Here is a 14,527-nt window from a genome sequence, read left to right on the forward strand (position 1 = left end):
AGACAATAGATGAGACTACAAATGAGATGGAGAGTGTTTGTGTTGATTCAGGTGGGCAGGAAGGCTAATAGATTTTTCACTGAGGCCCGAGAAACACAGCCATATTGTTATTTCATGGATGAATGAGGTGTGTGTGTGTGTGTGTGTGTGTGTGTGTGTGTGTGTGTGTGTGTGTTAATTTTTCGATAAAACACTGCAATAAAAGTATTTCAGTGCTCGTCAGTTGCATAATTGGATTGTAATGTAGTGTCAAGGCGATATTAATGTAATGGCTGAGAGGTTTTTGAGACCCAGTTCCTGTCAAAAACAAATTGTGGATTTTAGCTATGCATTTATACATATATAATTGAAATACTTTATTTTCTTTTTGCATTCCCATTCAGCCATTTTTTTCCCCACCCTAGACAGTTTTTTCTTAGACTGATAGAGGAGAGCATCACAGAGTTGCATAATTCAAGTAAATAACTGCAGCAAGTTTGCTGGGGTCGTAAAGCTGTCTCAGTTCAAATCCATAACTAATTCTCTAAGTTGAATGTGGTCTGATGTTCCCTTTAAGGGCAGAGAAAGTGTTTTCATTCCTATAAAATGCTGTTAAATGTTCAGCTATAATAGAGGGCACCCTCCCTGAAGAGCAGAATACCTCAGTTTCAGTTGAATTCATTGTTCTTTCTGGTGTGTTTGACCCATTTGGCTTTTTAAAGTGTAGTGCATGGCGTCCTTTGTTCTCAGGCTCAGTGACATGTGCTCCAGGGCTGTTCAGCTGCCCAGGGTCGTATGCCTGTGTTCCAAAACGCTGGCTCTGTGATGGTGAAAGGGACTGCCCCGATGGGAGTGATGAACTTTCTGCAGCTGGCTGTGGTAAACTCTCTCTTCCAGTTCAGTACAGTGAATTGCTTGTTGCAAACGTAATATCAATGTAACTGTAATCCCTGGATTAAGTCATCTTTTTACACTTTGTTTTGCACATATTTGTTAATAAAGATCTCAAATTATATTGTGCACAGTAATAGAGGGACAGAGGACCTGCTCACTTAACTCGAAAATCCCCTTTAAACGAGTGAAAAGGTGTGGTAAGTGATGTGTAAAATGGCTGAAGGACCTCGTCATCACATAATGGGAAAAGCGAAACAGACCTGTGGGGAAACGTAGAAGTCGTCACCGTGGCTGCTGCCATCGATGACACTGATTGACGGCAATGACCTTCGCTAGGCTCTCGTTACACATCGCTGACAAACTTGTTGTTTCATGCTTTCATGTAAAATGTAAATGAGTGGACATGCAGAACTGTACCTCAGCTGGAGCTTTGTCATTGTATGTGATTAAAAGTCTTTCAGGGATTCTGGGTTTTTTTTTCCCTGCGCCCACCGCCGCTCACCATTCATTATCGCTTTGGAACCCAAGGACACTTTCACGAAATCCTTAAAGCTTTGCACATTTTCATCCCTACCATTTTTGGTCACTGTTGCTAAATTCTGGGGGCAGCCACAATAGATATTGAGATTTTTATACAATTCTAGATGTCTTCAAGCCTGCGTGCTGGTGGATTTATTTCATATTTTTGTCAGCTGCTCAACAAGTCAGACCGCTGGTGGTCTAAAGGGTCAAGGAGAGGTTTGTGACTGGGGGGTTGCTGTCAAGATGAATCTGGGTGGGGAAAGAAGCTGCACTTGCTCTGTCCTCATTATTACCACTGAGGTGCCCCTGAGCAAGGCCTTTAACCCCATAAATTTAACATGTGAGTGTGATCACTCCTGCAAAAGAGACCATTACTCTCAAAGAACAACCCTGAATAAGTAAAGGAAACATCTTTTGGTTCCCGTGGTACCTATATTGGATTTAGATTTTAAGAAATAATCTCCAACACCTCTGACCTGCCTTAGTGGATATTGTGTGCCGTGATGACATTCTATTATTTGGCTAATGAGCAGTGAAGGCTGTTAACTCAGCGTATGAGGACGAACACGCTATGTTGGGCATAACTTAATATCTAAATATCATTAAAATGACATGAGAGCAGTGGGTTGGCATTTGGGTTATAATGTTGACGTTCTGCACATATTGCCTGCCTGTTAATTAGCACCTAAGCCCCCTTCTTCTCATGAATTATAGCACCCAACAACACGTGTGACGACAGCTCATTCCACTGCCACAACAAAGCCTGCATCCCTCAGAGGTTCGTCTGTGACCATGATGACGACTGTGGAGACGGATCTGATGAGTCGGTGGAATGTGGCAAGTTGATTTCTCATTTGTTCTCCTATTATTCACCCATGGTTTTTGAATTCACCCTCATTTAAATATGTTCCTCTTATTATAACATTTGAACTCAGTGAGATAGGACTCATTTAGATTCATAGTATGATAGATATATGACAGCTTTAGGCAGAAGAAAAGTTGGAGTGAATGAAAGTTCAATTATAAATGAAAGTGGAGCCCAGAATTAAGTTCAGTTTAAACATGAGGGCCCGGCGGTGGTAGAGATCTAGTATGAGGCAAAAAAAAGAAGCAAATATGACTCATGGTCCTGCCTCTATATAACAATGAGACCATTGTTTGAAATGATTGTTTAAATAAATCCTGGCAATATTAAGGGTTGATCAAACTGCACAATCCGTAAGAAAGCCCTTTTTTATGTTTCTGCAGCTGATATTCACATTTGTTCCATCTTCTGTGCAGCATTTGCATTTCTACTTGAAATATTGGCCAATTCGGCTGTGAACACCACCAGACCTTTGTATGTTGATCAACTCTAGGGGGGTATTTCTTTGAAATACGGCCATTAAAATCTTGCCTTTTACTGCTTTATTTCACTTTTTTTTTTACACTTAATTCTCACACACTCCACACCGAAGCTTTGTCCTTGCTGAGACCAATTGTATTTTGATGAAAATGTCTATCTTTTGTCAGTCTATCGCTCGTGTGGCTCAGAAGAGTTTCGCTGCGGGGATGGCCGCTGCCTTCTTAGCGCGCAGTGGGAGTGTGATGGCTATGCAGACTGTCCTGATCACTCTGACGAGCTGCCTCTGAACCTCAAATGTCTGGCCGCAGGTAAGACTGCTGTTTGACTCTCAGCTGGAATCTTTTTATTAATCTTACCAGCAGCACCGCTCACCCAGGAAAGAGGTGGGGACATACGGCAGAAAACAAAGAGGTGCTATAACCAGGGGAGCTTTTCTGAAAGGAATTAAAATGACAAGGTCCTTTTGTGAGGTCAAAAACACTCACCAACTTTTTTGAGAAATGAGTGCATGTCGTGGTAGTCACAGTCATTTCTTGCTCTTTTCAGGAAGCTTGTGCAACGGCTCCTTTTTCATGTGCTCCAATGGACGCTGCATTTCTGAGGGGAGTCTCTGCGATGGGAGAGATGATTGTGGAGACCGCTCAGATGAGAGGAACTGTAATGTGAACGAATGTTTGAATCGCCGGGTTAGCAGGTGCACACAGGACTGCCAAGATCTTCCTGTGGGATACAAGGTAAGAGACCTCTGGGAGAATTATGGCCTCATCACGCTTCACTAGCCTGGAAGTGCATTCCAAGTCAGAATGACTTGCTGGATATAGTGAGTCCTTAAAGAGCCTCTCATTCAGCAAACGAGGATCCAAACTGCAGTGAAAGAGAAGATGGAAACACTGTGCCTTTTGGAGGGTGTTGCTGTTCTGTAGAGCAACAGGGAACTGCACTATGATGCAACTATCACCTGTGCCCGCTAGGTGACGCTCGAGAACACACACTTAACTATATATTATGTTGCTATACATCACTTGAAGACAACACAGTGTCATTGCAGTGTAAATCTATCAAGTTTACTTCCAGTAACCACGAGGTGGTGCAATGACTTGAGTTCAGCTTGTAGAGGTCTTTGGTGAAATTAGCCGCCTCACCACAGTAACACGATCTGATGAAAACTTATAGTCCTCACTTTAACCCATCGCCAAGCTCTTAACGTGTTTCTGACTAGATCTTTCATAAATCTGTTAGTTCCACAAAGGAAGTTTCATGAGATCGTCCTCATAGTTTTGTTGAATGATGCTGACGCACAAACATGCCACCTAATATATTACTGACCTGGTCGTTTCGTCGTAAGAAATTAAAAGTTTGACTACATTCAGGTACTGTTCCTGAGCATTAATTAGTCCAGAGCAGCAGAGAAATACGAGGTTTTATTATAGGTCTCAGGAGCATAATGTAATTCATGTGTTCGTGTTTTTGTACACAAGATCTAGGTTGCTGTTGCAGTTCTGTAGCCTTTGTATTAGCTGCATATTTAGCTACACTATTACGCCGTAGGTGTGTAGCAGGTAAAGTTACAGTCCACAGTACATCTACATAAAGGAAACACACGAAGCATGATTGATAAAGAGGGACAGAGGAATGTGTGCGTTTAGTCTTTGAATAACCTTGAATGTTGTATTAGTGAGACTTTAATGATATGCTAACAGCTGTCTGCACTCCCTGACTGTGCTCAGGAATTGTGCCGTGGCTGGCAGTAGTAGCATGTGATGTTGGGGTTGACTCCAGGTCAAGGCCACATCCGCTGGACTGTTGGCCGTCCCTGTTGTCAGACTGCGACAGTTTATGCCTTCATCCCGGGATTTTCCTCTCCCTCTTCTTGCTATTAGCTGATGTTCACTGCATCAGAAAAGTGGCTGAAAGCACAGAAAACTCTCTCTTCCCTGACATGAGGGTCAGAGCTGGACCGAGAGTACATCAGTGCAGACCCTTATCGCAGACGCTTGTGGTCTGAACAGGGAGATCAGAAGAAAAGGCCTCAAGGTTAAAACTTTGTCAAAGAGAAAAGGCTTTGCTGTGGATCCAGCACTGCTGATACAAGTTATTTTTGGGGGAGTGTTGGTCACTGTAGTATGATTGCATTTGTGAGCCATGTTACATCATAGCTTTCCTCATCATCATCACATAGCATTTGTCGTTGACTTTCATTGCTTTCATGCAACTTCAGACAATCTGTTCTCAAAGATTGATTCAAAATAATGGTTCAAGCAAAGCCTGCTGAAGCGCACTGATAGAATATACACGTCATGTTGAAGCGTTGTAAAACAACTTAAATGTTAGGCCTTGTGACCACCAAAGCAGCAGGCGCACTTCTGAAAGCACCCAGCTGAGTGTGTGGGTGCGGAAATGGAAATGTTGGTACAAGGTGCTTTCTTCTGTCCTTGTTCTTGATGAAATAAAGACTGAAAATAAAGCGAGAGGAGACACACTGCTGGTTTGTGTGGGTTCATGAGATTTGTGGGCGAGGAGATGTCTTATGAAGAACAATGGTCTGGTTCCACTGCCGTTGTTGTTGGACAGCACTCGCGCATGTGGGACGTGATGGTTCGTATTTTTGGTATTTGTCCCGCCCCTCTTCAACTCATACACTGGGTAAAAAGTAACAGTGACGACTTTAAGTCAAGCCAAGTCAATTTCATTTGTACGGCGCCAAATCACAATAAAAGTTATCTCATGACACTTTACAAGGAGAGCAGGTCTAGTGCCACGCTCCTTCAATGAATTTACACCCAACAATTCTCCATCAGCAAGCACATCCTGCAACTGACAAAAACCTTCCGTTCAACAGGCAGGCATGTTGAGCAGACCCAGGCTCAATGGGGACGGCCTTCTGCTTTGACCGGTTGGGGGGAAAGAGAGCAGGAGAGCGGGGCAGAGACAAGGACAGATAATGGAGGAAGACAGATATACAGAAGGAAAGAGAGGGACAGAGAGAAAGAGAAGGGAAGAGAGTGATGGACAGATGGGGACGAGAGCAGGTGGTGCTACTGGTGGCAGCTTGAGCCTCTTCAGGTCTGTAGCCTCCTCCAGCAGCACCCGGGATCTGGGATGTGGGGAGCCCAAAGGCTCCGGAGAAGAAGAGGAGTTAGTAACATATATGAGTATGATTTATGTATGACACATATAGGAGGAAGGAGAGGAGGAGAGAGAAGCCCAGTGCACCATGGGAGATCCCCCAGCAGTCTAAGCCTATAGCAGCATATCTAAGGGCCAGCCTAAGCAATCCTAACTATAAGTCTGATCAAAAAGGAAGGTCTTTAGTCTTCTCTTAAAGGTAGAGAGGGTGTCTGCATCCCGGACCGAAACTGGGAGACGGTTCCACAGGAGTGAAGCTTGATAGCTGAAGGCTCTGACTCCCATTCTACTTTTAGAGACTCTGGGAACCACAAGTAACCCTGCATCCTGGGAGCAAAGGATTCTAGCTGGGTAATAAGGGACTATGAGCTCTGTCAAATATGAAGGTGCCTGATGGTTGAGAACTTTGTATGTTAGAAGAAGAATTTTGAATTCTGTTCTGAATTTGACAGTGAGCCATGCAGAGAAGCCAGTACAGGAGAGACATGGTCTCTTCTATCAGTTCTCATCAACACGCGGGTGGCAGCTTTTTGGACCAGCTGGAGAGTCTTTAGGCACTTTTTGGTGCAGCCTGATAGGAGGTTTCAGAGGGGTTATCATTAGGAAGTACAAACTGAGATCGACCTAGTAAATATGACCTAAACCAGTTTAGCGCAGTCCCTTTAATGCCAATGACATGTTCCAGTCTCTGCAGAAGGATTTGGTGGTCAATGGTATCAAAAGCTGCACTAAGATCTCATATTAATTAATTTAATTTTACCCAAAGTTGAACATTTATCAAAGTCCCTGCTGGCATTTGTGGCATTATGTAAAAAGAAATCACCACAAAGACACACAGGCTGCAGGAAAAGGGCAGCCACACACTTGGTTCTGACTTGGTTTTGATGTGTTTCCCTGTGTCCTCAGTGTAAATGCTGGCCTGGTTTCCACCTGAAGGATGATGGGAGGACATGTGTGGATGTTGATGAATGCTCCTCGACTCTTCCCTGTAGCCAGCGCTGCATCAACACCTACGGCTCCTTCAAGTGCCTGTGCGTGGACGGCTACGAAGCCCTGGAACGCAACCCTAATATATGCAAGGCTTTGACAGGTCAGAGGGGTTTAGATCACGCCACCTCCAGAGTGACGCTGTACCTCATGTCATGTAAGCCTGTGTGTTCCTTATTTCAGCCGAGGAGCCTTTTCTCATCATGGCGGATCATCATGAGATCCGGAAGCTGAGTGTGGATGGATCCAATTACACTATCTTGAAGCAGGTAGGCAACATCTGGATTCTCACCTCTTGTCTGCAGTGAAATAGTCACACGGATCGTGGCGGAGTGTTGATTGCAAATCAGATTTGTTCCTGACCGCAGCCTCTCAACTATACAGTTAAAATGGCTTTGAATCTTTTCAACTTAGATAAAGACAAGCTGTTAATTCCTGACGGTAATCTGGGTATGTACGTATGCACAGATCTACTGTCTCCTAAACATGACAGCCGACATGAACATGCTTCTCGGGTGAGATCATCTCAAGTAGAACGCTCCACCTTCAGGCGTCAATGACAAAAACATGCCTAATTTGCTTAAAATTCACTTGACAATTATACTCACAGACTTGAGAATAATATTTTTTTTTTTATTTTTTTTTTTTATAGAGCCGGGGTTAACACATACTTCATTTTATAAATCACTAAGTGTTTTTATATCTCTGGGCTTTTCTCTGACCTGGTTCAGCAAAATTCATTGTGAATTATGAATTACCCTATAATGGATGTTCAGCTTATGAAAGTTACTTTCACAAGAGAGTTTGGGATTCAACTTTTAAATTGATAGAACCTTTAAGTACCAGCAGTGTTTAAACGAGATATTCACTGTCTGTTATGACTTCCCAGCTTCCACCATATTTATAGAGACAGGGAAAACTGGCTATCCTGATTGACAGGGAGCAAAATCATCCATTTGAGGGGCCCTTGGAGGAGCTTTTTAAATTGTTCCTAGATCTCTCCACAGCTGTTCCAGGCAACCCTCGAGTCTGACTGTTAATTATCACAAATGGTTGGCTGTGATTGACTGTAAATCAGCCCACAAGTATCCAAAAGTCTCTTCTCACAGTCATATTAACCTCTTGACTCCGTGTACTCTGCTCTCTGTATCGGAGTTCTCATCAGCCACAAATCACTCGAATCGCTGCATGTTAGCATTAATGGAATCCAGAGTGGGGAATATGCACATGGCTGGGTAAAGTGGTGGAGGATACTTCAATGACCTTCTGTCATTTTGCTACACCCTAACCTGCCATGTTCAAATGAGCGTGTATGTTCACGGGATTATGAAAATATTAAATGAGACAGTCGTTATCGATCATATGATCCCTCTTTTTTTCCTCCCGTCACAGAAACGGTCGACTCACAACAGACAGCGTGTTCAGATTTGGTAGAGTCCGTCAGAGTATCGCTGGTTCTTACAGGAATGTAATGAATATGAGATGAGCCAACGTCTTAGCAGTTTTTATTTGATATGATACATAACCGTAACATTTAAACTGAAACACGGCTGTCTGCATGTGCACTGCAGCAGTGAAACTCTAATTTGCAATACTTGTCCACAGGTGGCTTTTTATTTAAAAAAAAAAAAAAGAAGAAGAAAAAAAGGTTCAAATGGGTAGAACAGATCGAAGGGGTGAAATTGAAGAGGCAGGTAAATAAAAGTCCCTTGGCACCTTTTAAAGTTAAAAACGGTAATTTCCAATTAAGGATGAATAAATCAATATCAATTATTCAACAAAACACTGAGCCTTTTTCCTCACAGGTTTGATAGAACTTCTTTTAAATGTGTGTATCTGTATTGATTAAATAAAAAAAAAACACACATACAAATTTTAAGCAATAAAAGTCAAGAACTTAATCGTATCAGCATTTTTCAATTTAAGGGACAGAATTTTCTGACCAGATTCTTATTATGTATTCATTTTTTTGTACTTATATTATTGTACCCTTATGTCGACTTTAGATTTTGATGATGTAATTAGACAACTAAATACAGTATTATATTGCATGTTTTCATATTATTTTCTTCAAATGTATTGTCATATTAATTGAGCAATGAAAAAAATATCAGTCGGTAAACTGACTGTAACGTATTTACTCATTGAAAAAGGAATTAGAAGCTGCAGTTCTTCAATACATTATACCCAGACATGCAGGGAATAGGTTAGGCATAAACGTGCCACTGAAGGTTAATACTAAGTGAGCATCAACTAATTTGTATTTTAATGTTAAAGTCTGGATAACCTGCAGCCAGAGTGGAGTCTGAAGCAGTGTGGATGGCCAAGCACTCGGCCCGCTCAAGAGGCATGTTTTCAATATCCACTGCACAAGTGGAAAGAAATGAGCAAACCAACAATTGACAATATTTTCAGCAGCAGAAATCAATAAATGCAAATGTCATGCTGGAAATTACTTTTAATGGCAGAGTTTAACTTTGGTAAGTACAATATCAATAAGTTCAGCCTCCAATTAGATTGCAAGCTGTTATGCAACAACACCCATAACCCTGCCTGCTGATAGCTAGAGGCCAAAGAAAAGTTGGCTGGTGAGAAACTTTGGAAAACACATCTACTGCCCTGATGTTTTACTCTTAGACATATTGTCATAATGTCAGACACAATGTTTTTCCTTCCTATCAAGTTTCTTTTTCGACTCTTCCACAAGCTTGCTGTTATTTTTTGCTGCTGAACAGGAAATTGAAAATGTAACTCTGATTGTGGGAAAAGGTGCATCCAGGTTCCATCTCTATAAATGATGTTTGGAGTGGATGAATGTACCTGCGGGACACTCTGATGTCTGTCTGTGGAGGTGTTGATGATCTGATGAAGATATCTCATTTCACCTGTCAGATTATCCGACACCTTTTCGAAGCCCCTACAGAGAGACAGCAGGGCGGGGGCACTTGATTTAGTCAGCGGCTCTGTCTTGATTGACAGTGGGGTCCTATGAACGCGAAAGAGCAGTGAGAATCTCACTTTTCTGCTTTGATAGGACTTGTTCTTCAAATGTTCTTTATAGCTGAAGGCATTAAAACCAACAGGGACGGCTACGAAATCAATGGTACTTGTAAATATCAGACGAGAGACGAAGCAGTTACAGTAGGTTTGCGTTTCATGCGGGTAGATAAGGATTCTCATCCTCTTGGTATTTGTCTTTGCTTATTTATACTGCACACGCAGGTGTTGTGCATATCAGGCTCTTCCAGTGGGGTTTGAGCTCAGGCTGATTCCAGAATGAATGTTATATATTTGTATTTGTATTCTTATGTAACTCTCAGGGCCTCAACAACATCATCCACATCGACTTTGACTACAAGAAGGAATTCATCTACTGGGTGGACTCGACGCGGCCGAGTGGCCGGAAGATCAACAGGATGCGCCTCAACGGGAGTGACCTCAAGGTACCATGGAAAATTAATGTTCTGATACTGTAAAATGTCTTTATTTAAATCATTTATTCTCTGCCTCTGCAACTTTTAATCTTTGCCAGGAACTTTTAGACCCAGTTGCTGTTTTTGTGCATTCATTATCTTTGATGTCTAGTTCAGTGCTATCTCCTCACTTTATTGAGTCATATGTGATTAATTTTGATGATTGCTGCTCTTTGTCCATACATAAAAGATTTCGACCGTCTCAGTCAGTTTAACAACAATGGATGTGCGCAGTTGAGACGAGGATGACATCCTCACTCTGACATCCTGAAGGACAAAGTGAGGCAGAGAGAGAGAGGGTACCATCCTTCACTTCAGTTGAGATTTAGATTGTAGTATCGGAATTTGACCGAGTGTATCTAAGCAGCTAGTTTTTGATTTGACTCAATGTCTGGTTTGATGTCGTAACCCCTAAAATATATATTCTAGTGGATGTACAGTGGTTGAGTCTCCGCCTAACTCTGACATCTATTGCGTACATCTTATATCATTAAAGTCATCGCAAGTCTGGATGATTGACAGTTGCACAATAAATATCAGGAGCAAGGAGTCGGCAACAGACACCAGGCTTGGCTTCCTGGATAAAACTGAGAGTTTTAAAAAGTCCTAAAGTGTTAAAGAAGGCTTTTGTAAATTAGACAATTTCATGAATGAGCCTGTGTGTTGATGACACTCAAGTTATAGACTTTTACTCGTTAAAGAAAGCCACAAGTGATGCTGCTCTATGAGTAAGGTACACTTTTTGACTTTGAATCTCTAATGTTTTAATACATGTTTACTAACTGATTGAACTCATCTCAGTATTTCCATCATGGCTCTAATTATGGGGCTTGGAACCCAGCAGCTACCAGCAGCCTACAAGGATCTGACAGAAGGCAGGTGGTAACAGCGTCACGATACCGGCTATCCAGCATCTTAGAATTAACGGTGTAACCAAACCAAAGAGAAACAGAGAGCCCCTGACAACATCATGCATGTAGGTTTCTTCTTCGTGGCTACAGTAGTATTAACTGCCTCCATCCGACTGAATGTAATTAAACACTGAAAAGAATGAGCTTGACTTTTGTACAAATGCTTCAGGCCAGTGATACGTGGATTATCTTTGCGTTAATCGTCCAGATTTGTCGAGGTCACGAGGTTAGAGCGTAGACACGGGGGGGGGGGGACACCTTCTTAGCTCCTATCCCACATCTCATTAGCTGTGCTGGGGGGGGGGGGGGAAATTACTCTCTCATTCAGCTCAATTACTTCCACAGACTGTGTTTGAGCCACAGCTTAGTGCGAGGACAGACTGTCTGTGATACAGATCAAGGAAGTTCTCGCATTGGGTTAATTAAAAGATCCACTGATGTCTAGTGCTAAAGTATAGGCCTGCCATATGAGGAGGACAAGATGCAGCATGAGTAAGGATTTCTGTGGATTTTTCTGCCAAGATCTGATCCTGGCAGGGATTAATTGGATTCCATGGGTAGATTAAAACACTGTGTATATGTTGCAGTTCATCTTCTGTATTTACTCTGCCTGTATTTGCTGCTGCTGCTCTAGTCTGAAACTTTAGCGCTAGGAGGTCACACACCTGGCAGCACAATCAGTGACGCTGCAGCAGGTGTTCTGGGTTTAATAGCTGATGGAAACACCCGCGTTACTGCTGTGTCTTCCCGTAGTGAGTGAGATGCAGCAGCAGCTTGTAGCCTTAAGTAAAGGTTCCATCTTTAATCTTCGCCAGATGTGTTCACCCTTAGATTTCATCCATCAAGGTGTTGCATCAATTAGATGTCAGCGGCTGCATTTACATGTGCTCTAAAATATCAAACTAAAGATTACTTAAGCAACATATTGAGTTGGGCTTTTCAGAAGTTGGTTTTTATCCTAATTTTGTATTTCCTGATTACAACGAGGGGCATGGTGACATTTAATACCAGTACAGAATGCTCTCTGAAATACATTTAAATTGTATTAATCCTAAAATAAGTCGTGACAAAGGCAAAGAGAGCAACTCTTAACATCCCTTTCTGTTCTTTCATGAACACACATTAGGAGAACTTACGTTAGAAAGTCTCATAGTGGGTTGTACTGAAACCAGACAGAAGGGAAACAATGACAGAGAATTTTAGTTCTTCTAGTGTTGTCAAGGTGTTGTAGGAATCTGCACGGCTGCATATAAAGAAGATTATTCATGGACTATTTGTTGTACTATGTCAACAGTTTAGCTGTAATATTGCCATTTTAGGAAGAAAAAAACAGCCTTAATAACATTTTTGGAGCATTCCAGTGGTGAGTCAGTATAACAACAGTTTACTTCAGATGCTGAAAGCAAAAGGCTTTTGAGGTGCAATAACTTTGAGTGATTGTGGATAAAACGGGCGCAACCGCATTCATTAGATGCAAAAGTGCTTCACGCTCTTGACTCTCCGTCCTCACATTTTGCAGAGTCGTATTCAAATATTGTCCTTCCTCACGTGGTAACCCTCTACAGCGAGGCATCCTTCTGGAACTGGGTTCTAGTAAAGCAATATCAAAACATGAAGCAATCCTTTCAATCAATACAGTGTGGTGTATGGATGAAGTCCACCGGAGGGACATTATTTAATGAGTATCAGTTTCTTTTTGCCCGAAGAGGCAGTTTTGATGAAAAATATCGCACAATGACTGACATTTTGGTTCGCCTTTTTTTCCTCCCCCCTACACCAAATTACTTCTTAGGGGACAGCCTCGTCTTTGCCAAGGCTATATATTTTCCTGTTAATGATGACAGAGAAGGCCTCAAAGCACTCCATGTTGTTAAATGACAGATTGCATGCTTGCTGGGATTTGGGAGGGAAAAAAAACGTTTTCAAGGCACAACACTTTATCTGCCAGCTGGCAAGATGATTGTTTATAACTGCTTTTGCACACACAAAGGCTATCGTGGGGATATTGATGGAACTCCCATTTACTTCCTAAAATTTTTTTTTCAACATCAGTTTGACACCTTCAATTAGATTATAACTCAATTCTCCTGATGTGTTTCGCACGAGCACGATGAGCTGCTGCTGACCTGTAATCTAAGTTTGCACATCTAACAAATACTGCTGGAGAATGTAGTTCCTGAAGGGTGCAGGACCGCGGTTGTGCAGGTGTCTGGTAATTTTGCATCGTGGTGGATGTAAAATGGCAGTTACGCTTGTGTTTGCACTTAATTTCGGGTTTCTTATGAAATTGCATTGGAGTATTAATATGTTCACAGTCTTGGGTGCCACGTGAAACTGCACAGTGTGAATTTACATAATAATGGTGATAATGAAACTTTATTTGTATGGCACCTTTCACAGAGATCGCAGCTCAAAGTGCTTCTCAACAAATAGCAAAAGAACATTAAAAACATGCTAAAATGCCTCTTCAAAATAACCAAAAAGAAGCTATAAAACAAATGAACCATCAAAGTCTCAAGCTTTCTTTTTTTCAATTTTGGATCCGTATTAGCCGCTATAATGCTACATGCACAAATGCACCCACAGAAAACAGTTTGTATATGATTAGGAGAAGTAATAGTGTGAGTCTGATTAATTATATTCTTAATAAAGTCAGTCACAACTTTCATACAGCAAGAATGATTTGTGCACTTCGCCTGTAGTCTCTAATTTAAAAAATTTGTTACGCATTATTATGCATGGGTTAAACTTCATTTGTTCCTTAATTAATTGTTGAAATCTTAAGACACAGCTTCCTGATCCTTCAAAATAAGCGCACCAGCTTCCCCTCCAGGCTGGTGAGAAGTCAGTGTATAGCAGGTGTGGTGGCCCACCAGTTACACTTATCTGAACCTCTGGAGGTGGGGTGGCGTGGCTCGGAGGTAGAGTGGACATCTAGTAACTGAAGGGTCACTGGTTTGGTCTCCGCTTCCCCCAGGGACCATGTCAAGTATCCTTGAGCAAGATACTGAACCTCTAATTGCTCCTGATTGCCCTGCGACGGACTGGTGACCCATCCAGGGTGAACCCCGCCTCTTGCCCAATGTCACCCTGGATAGGCTCCATCCCCCACTCCCTTAATGGAAAAGAAGTATAGAGGATGGATGGATGAACCTCTGGAGGTTAGGCTGAGTAAAGGACACACAGGTAAAACCATGCATGGAGATAGAAACTTTCTAACAGCTGAAATTAGATTTCTTTATTCCATACTCCAGTTGCTTTACAATAGAAATGAGCAAAGGATTCTTAAA

General features: G+C 42.0%; 1 protein-coding gene across 1 annotated transcript in view; it reads left to right on the forward strand.

The window, feature by feature from the left end:
- Positions 1–14,527, forward strand: part of lrp1bb (low density lipoprotein receptor-related protein 1Bb) — a 293,597-nt gene that overhangs the window by 229,569 nt on the left and 49,501 nt on the right. The window contains 7 exon segments of the mRNA XM_086219771.1: positions 730–858; positions 2,110–2,232; positions 2,908–3,048; positions 3,287–3,474; positions 6,773–6,956; positions 7,037–7,122; positions 10,174–10,296. Coding sequence (XP_086075897.1) covers positions 730–858; positions 2,110–2,232; positions 2,908–3,048; positions 3,287–3,474; positions 6,773–6,956; positions 7,037–7,122; positions 10,174–10,296 — 974 coding nt within the window.

This window comes from Aulostomus chinensis, chromosome 12, assembly GCF_037954235.1.
Source record: "Aulostomus chinensis isolate RoL2024-O1b breed Wild chromosome 12, RoL_Achi_v1.0, whole genome shotgun sequence".
Taxonomy (NCBI): domain Eukaryota; kingdom Metazoa; phylum Chordata; class Actinopteri; order Syngnathiformes; family Aulostomidae; genus Aulostomus; species Aulostomus chinensis.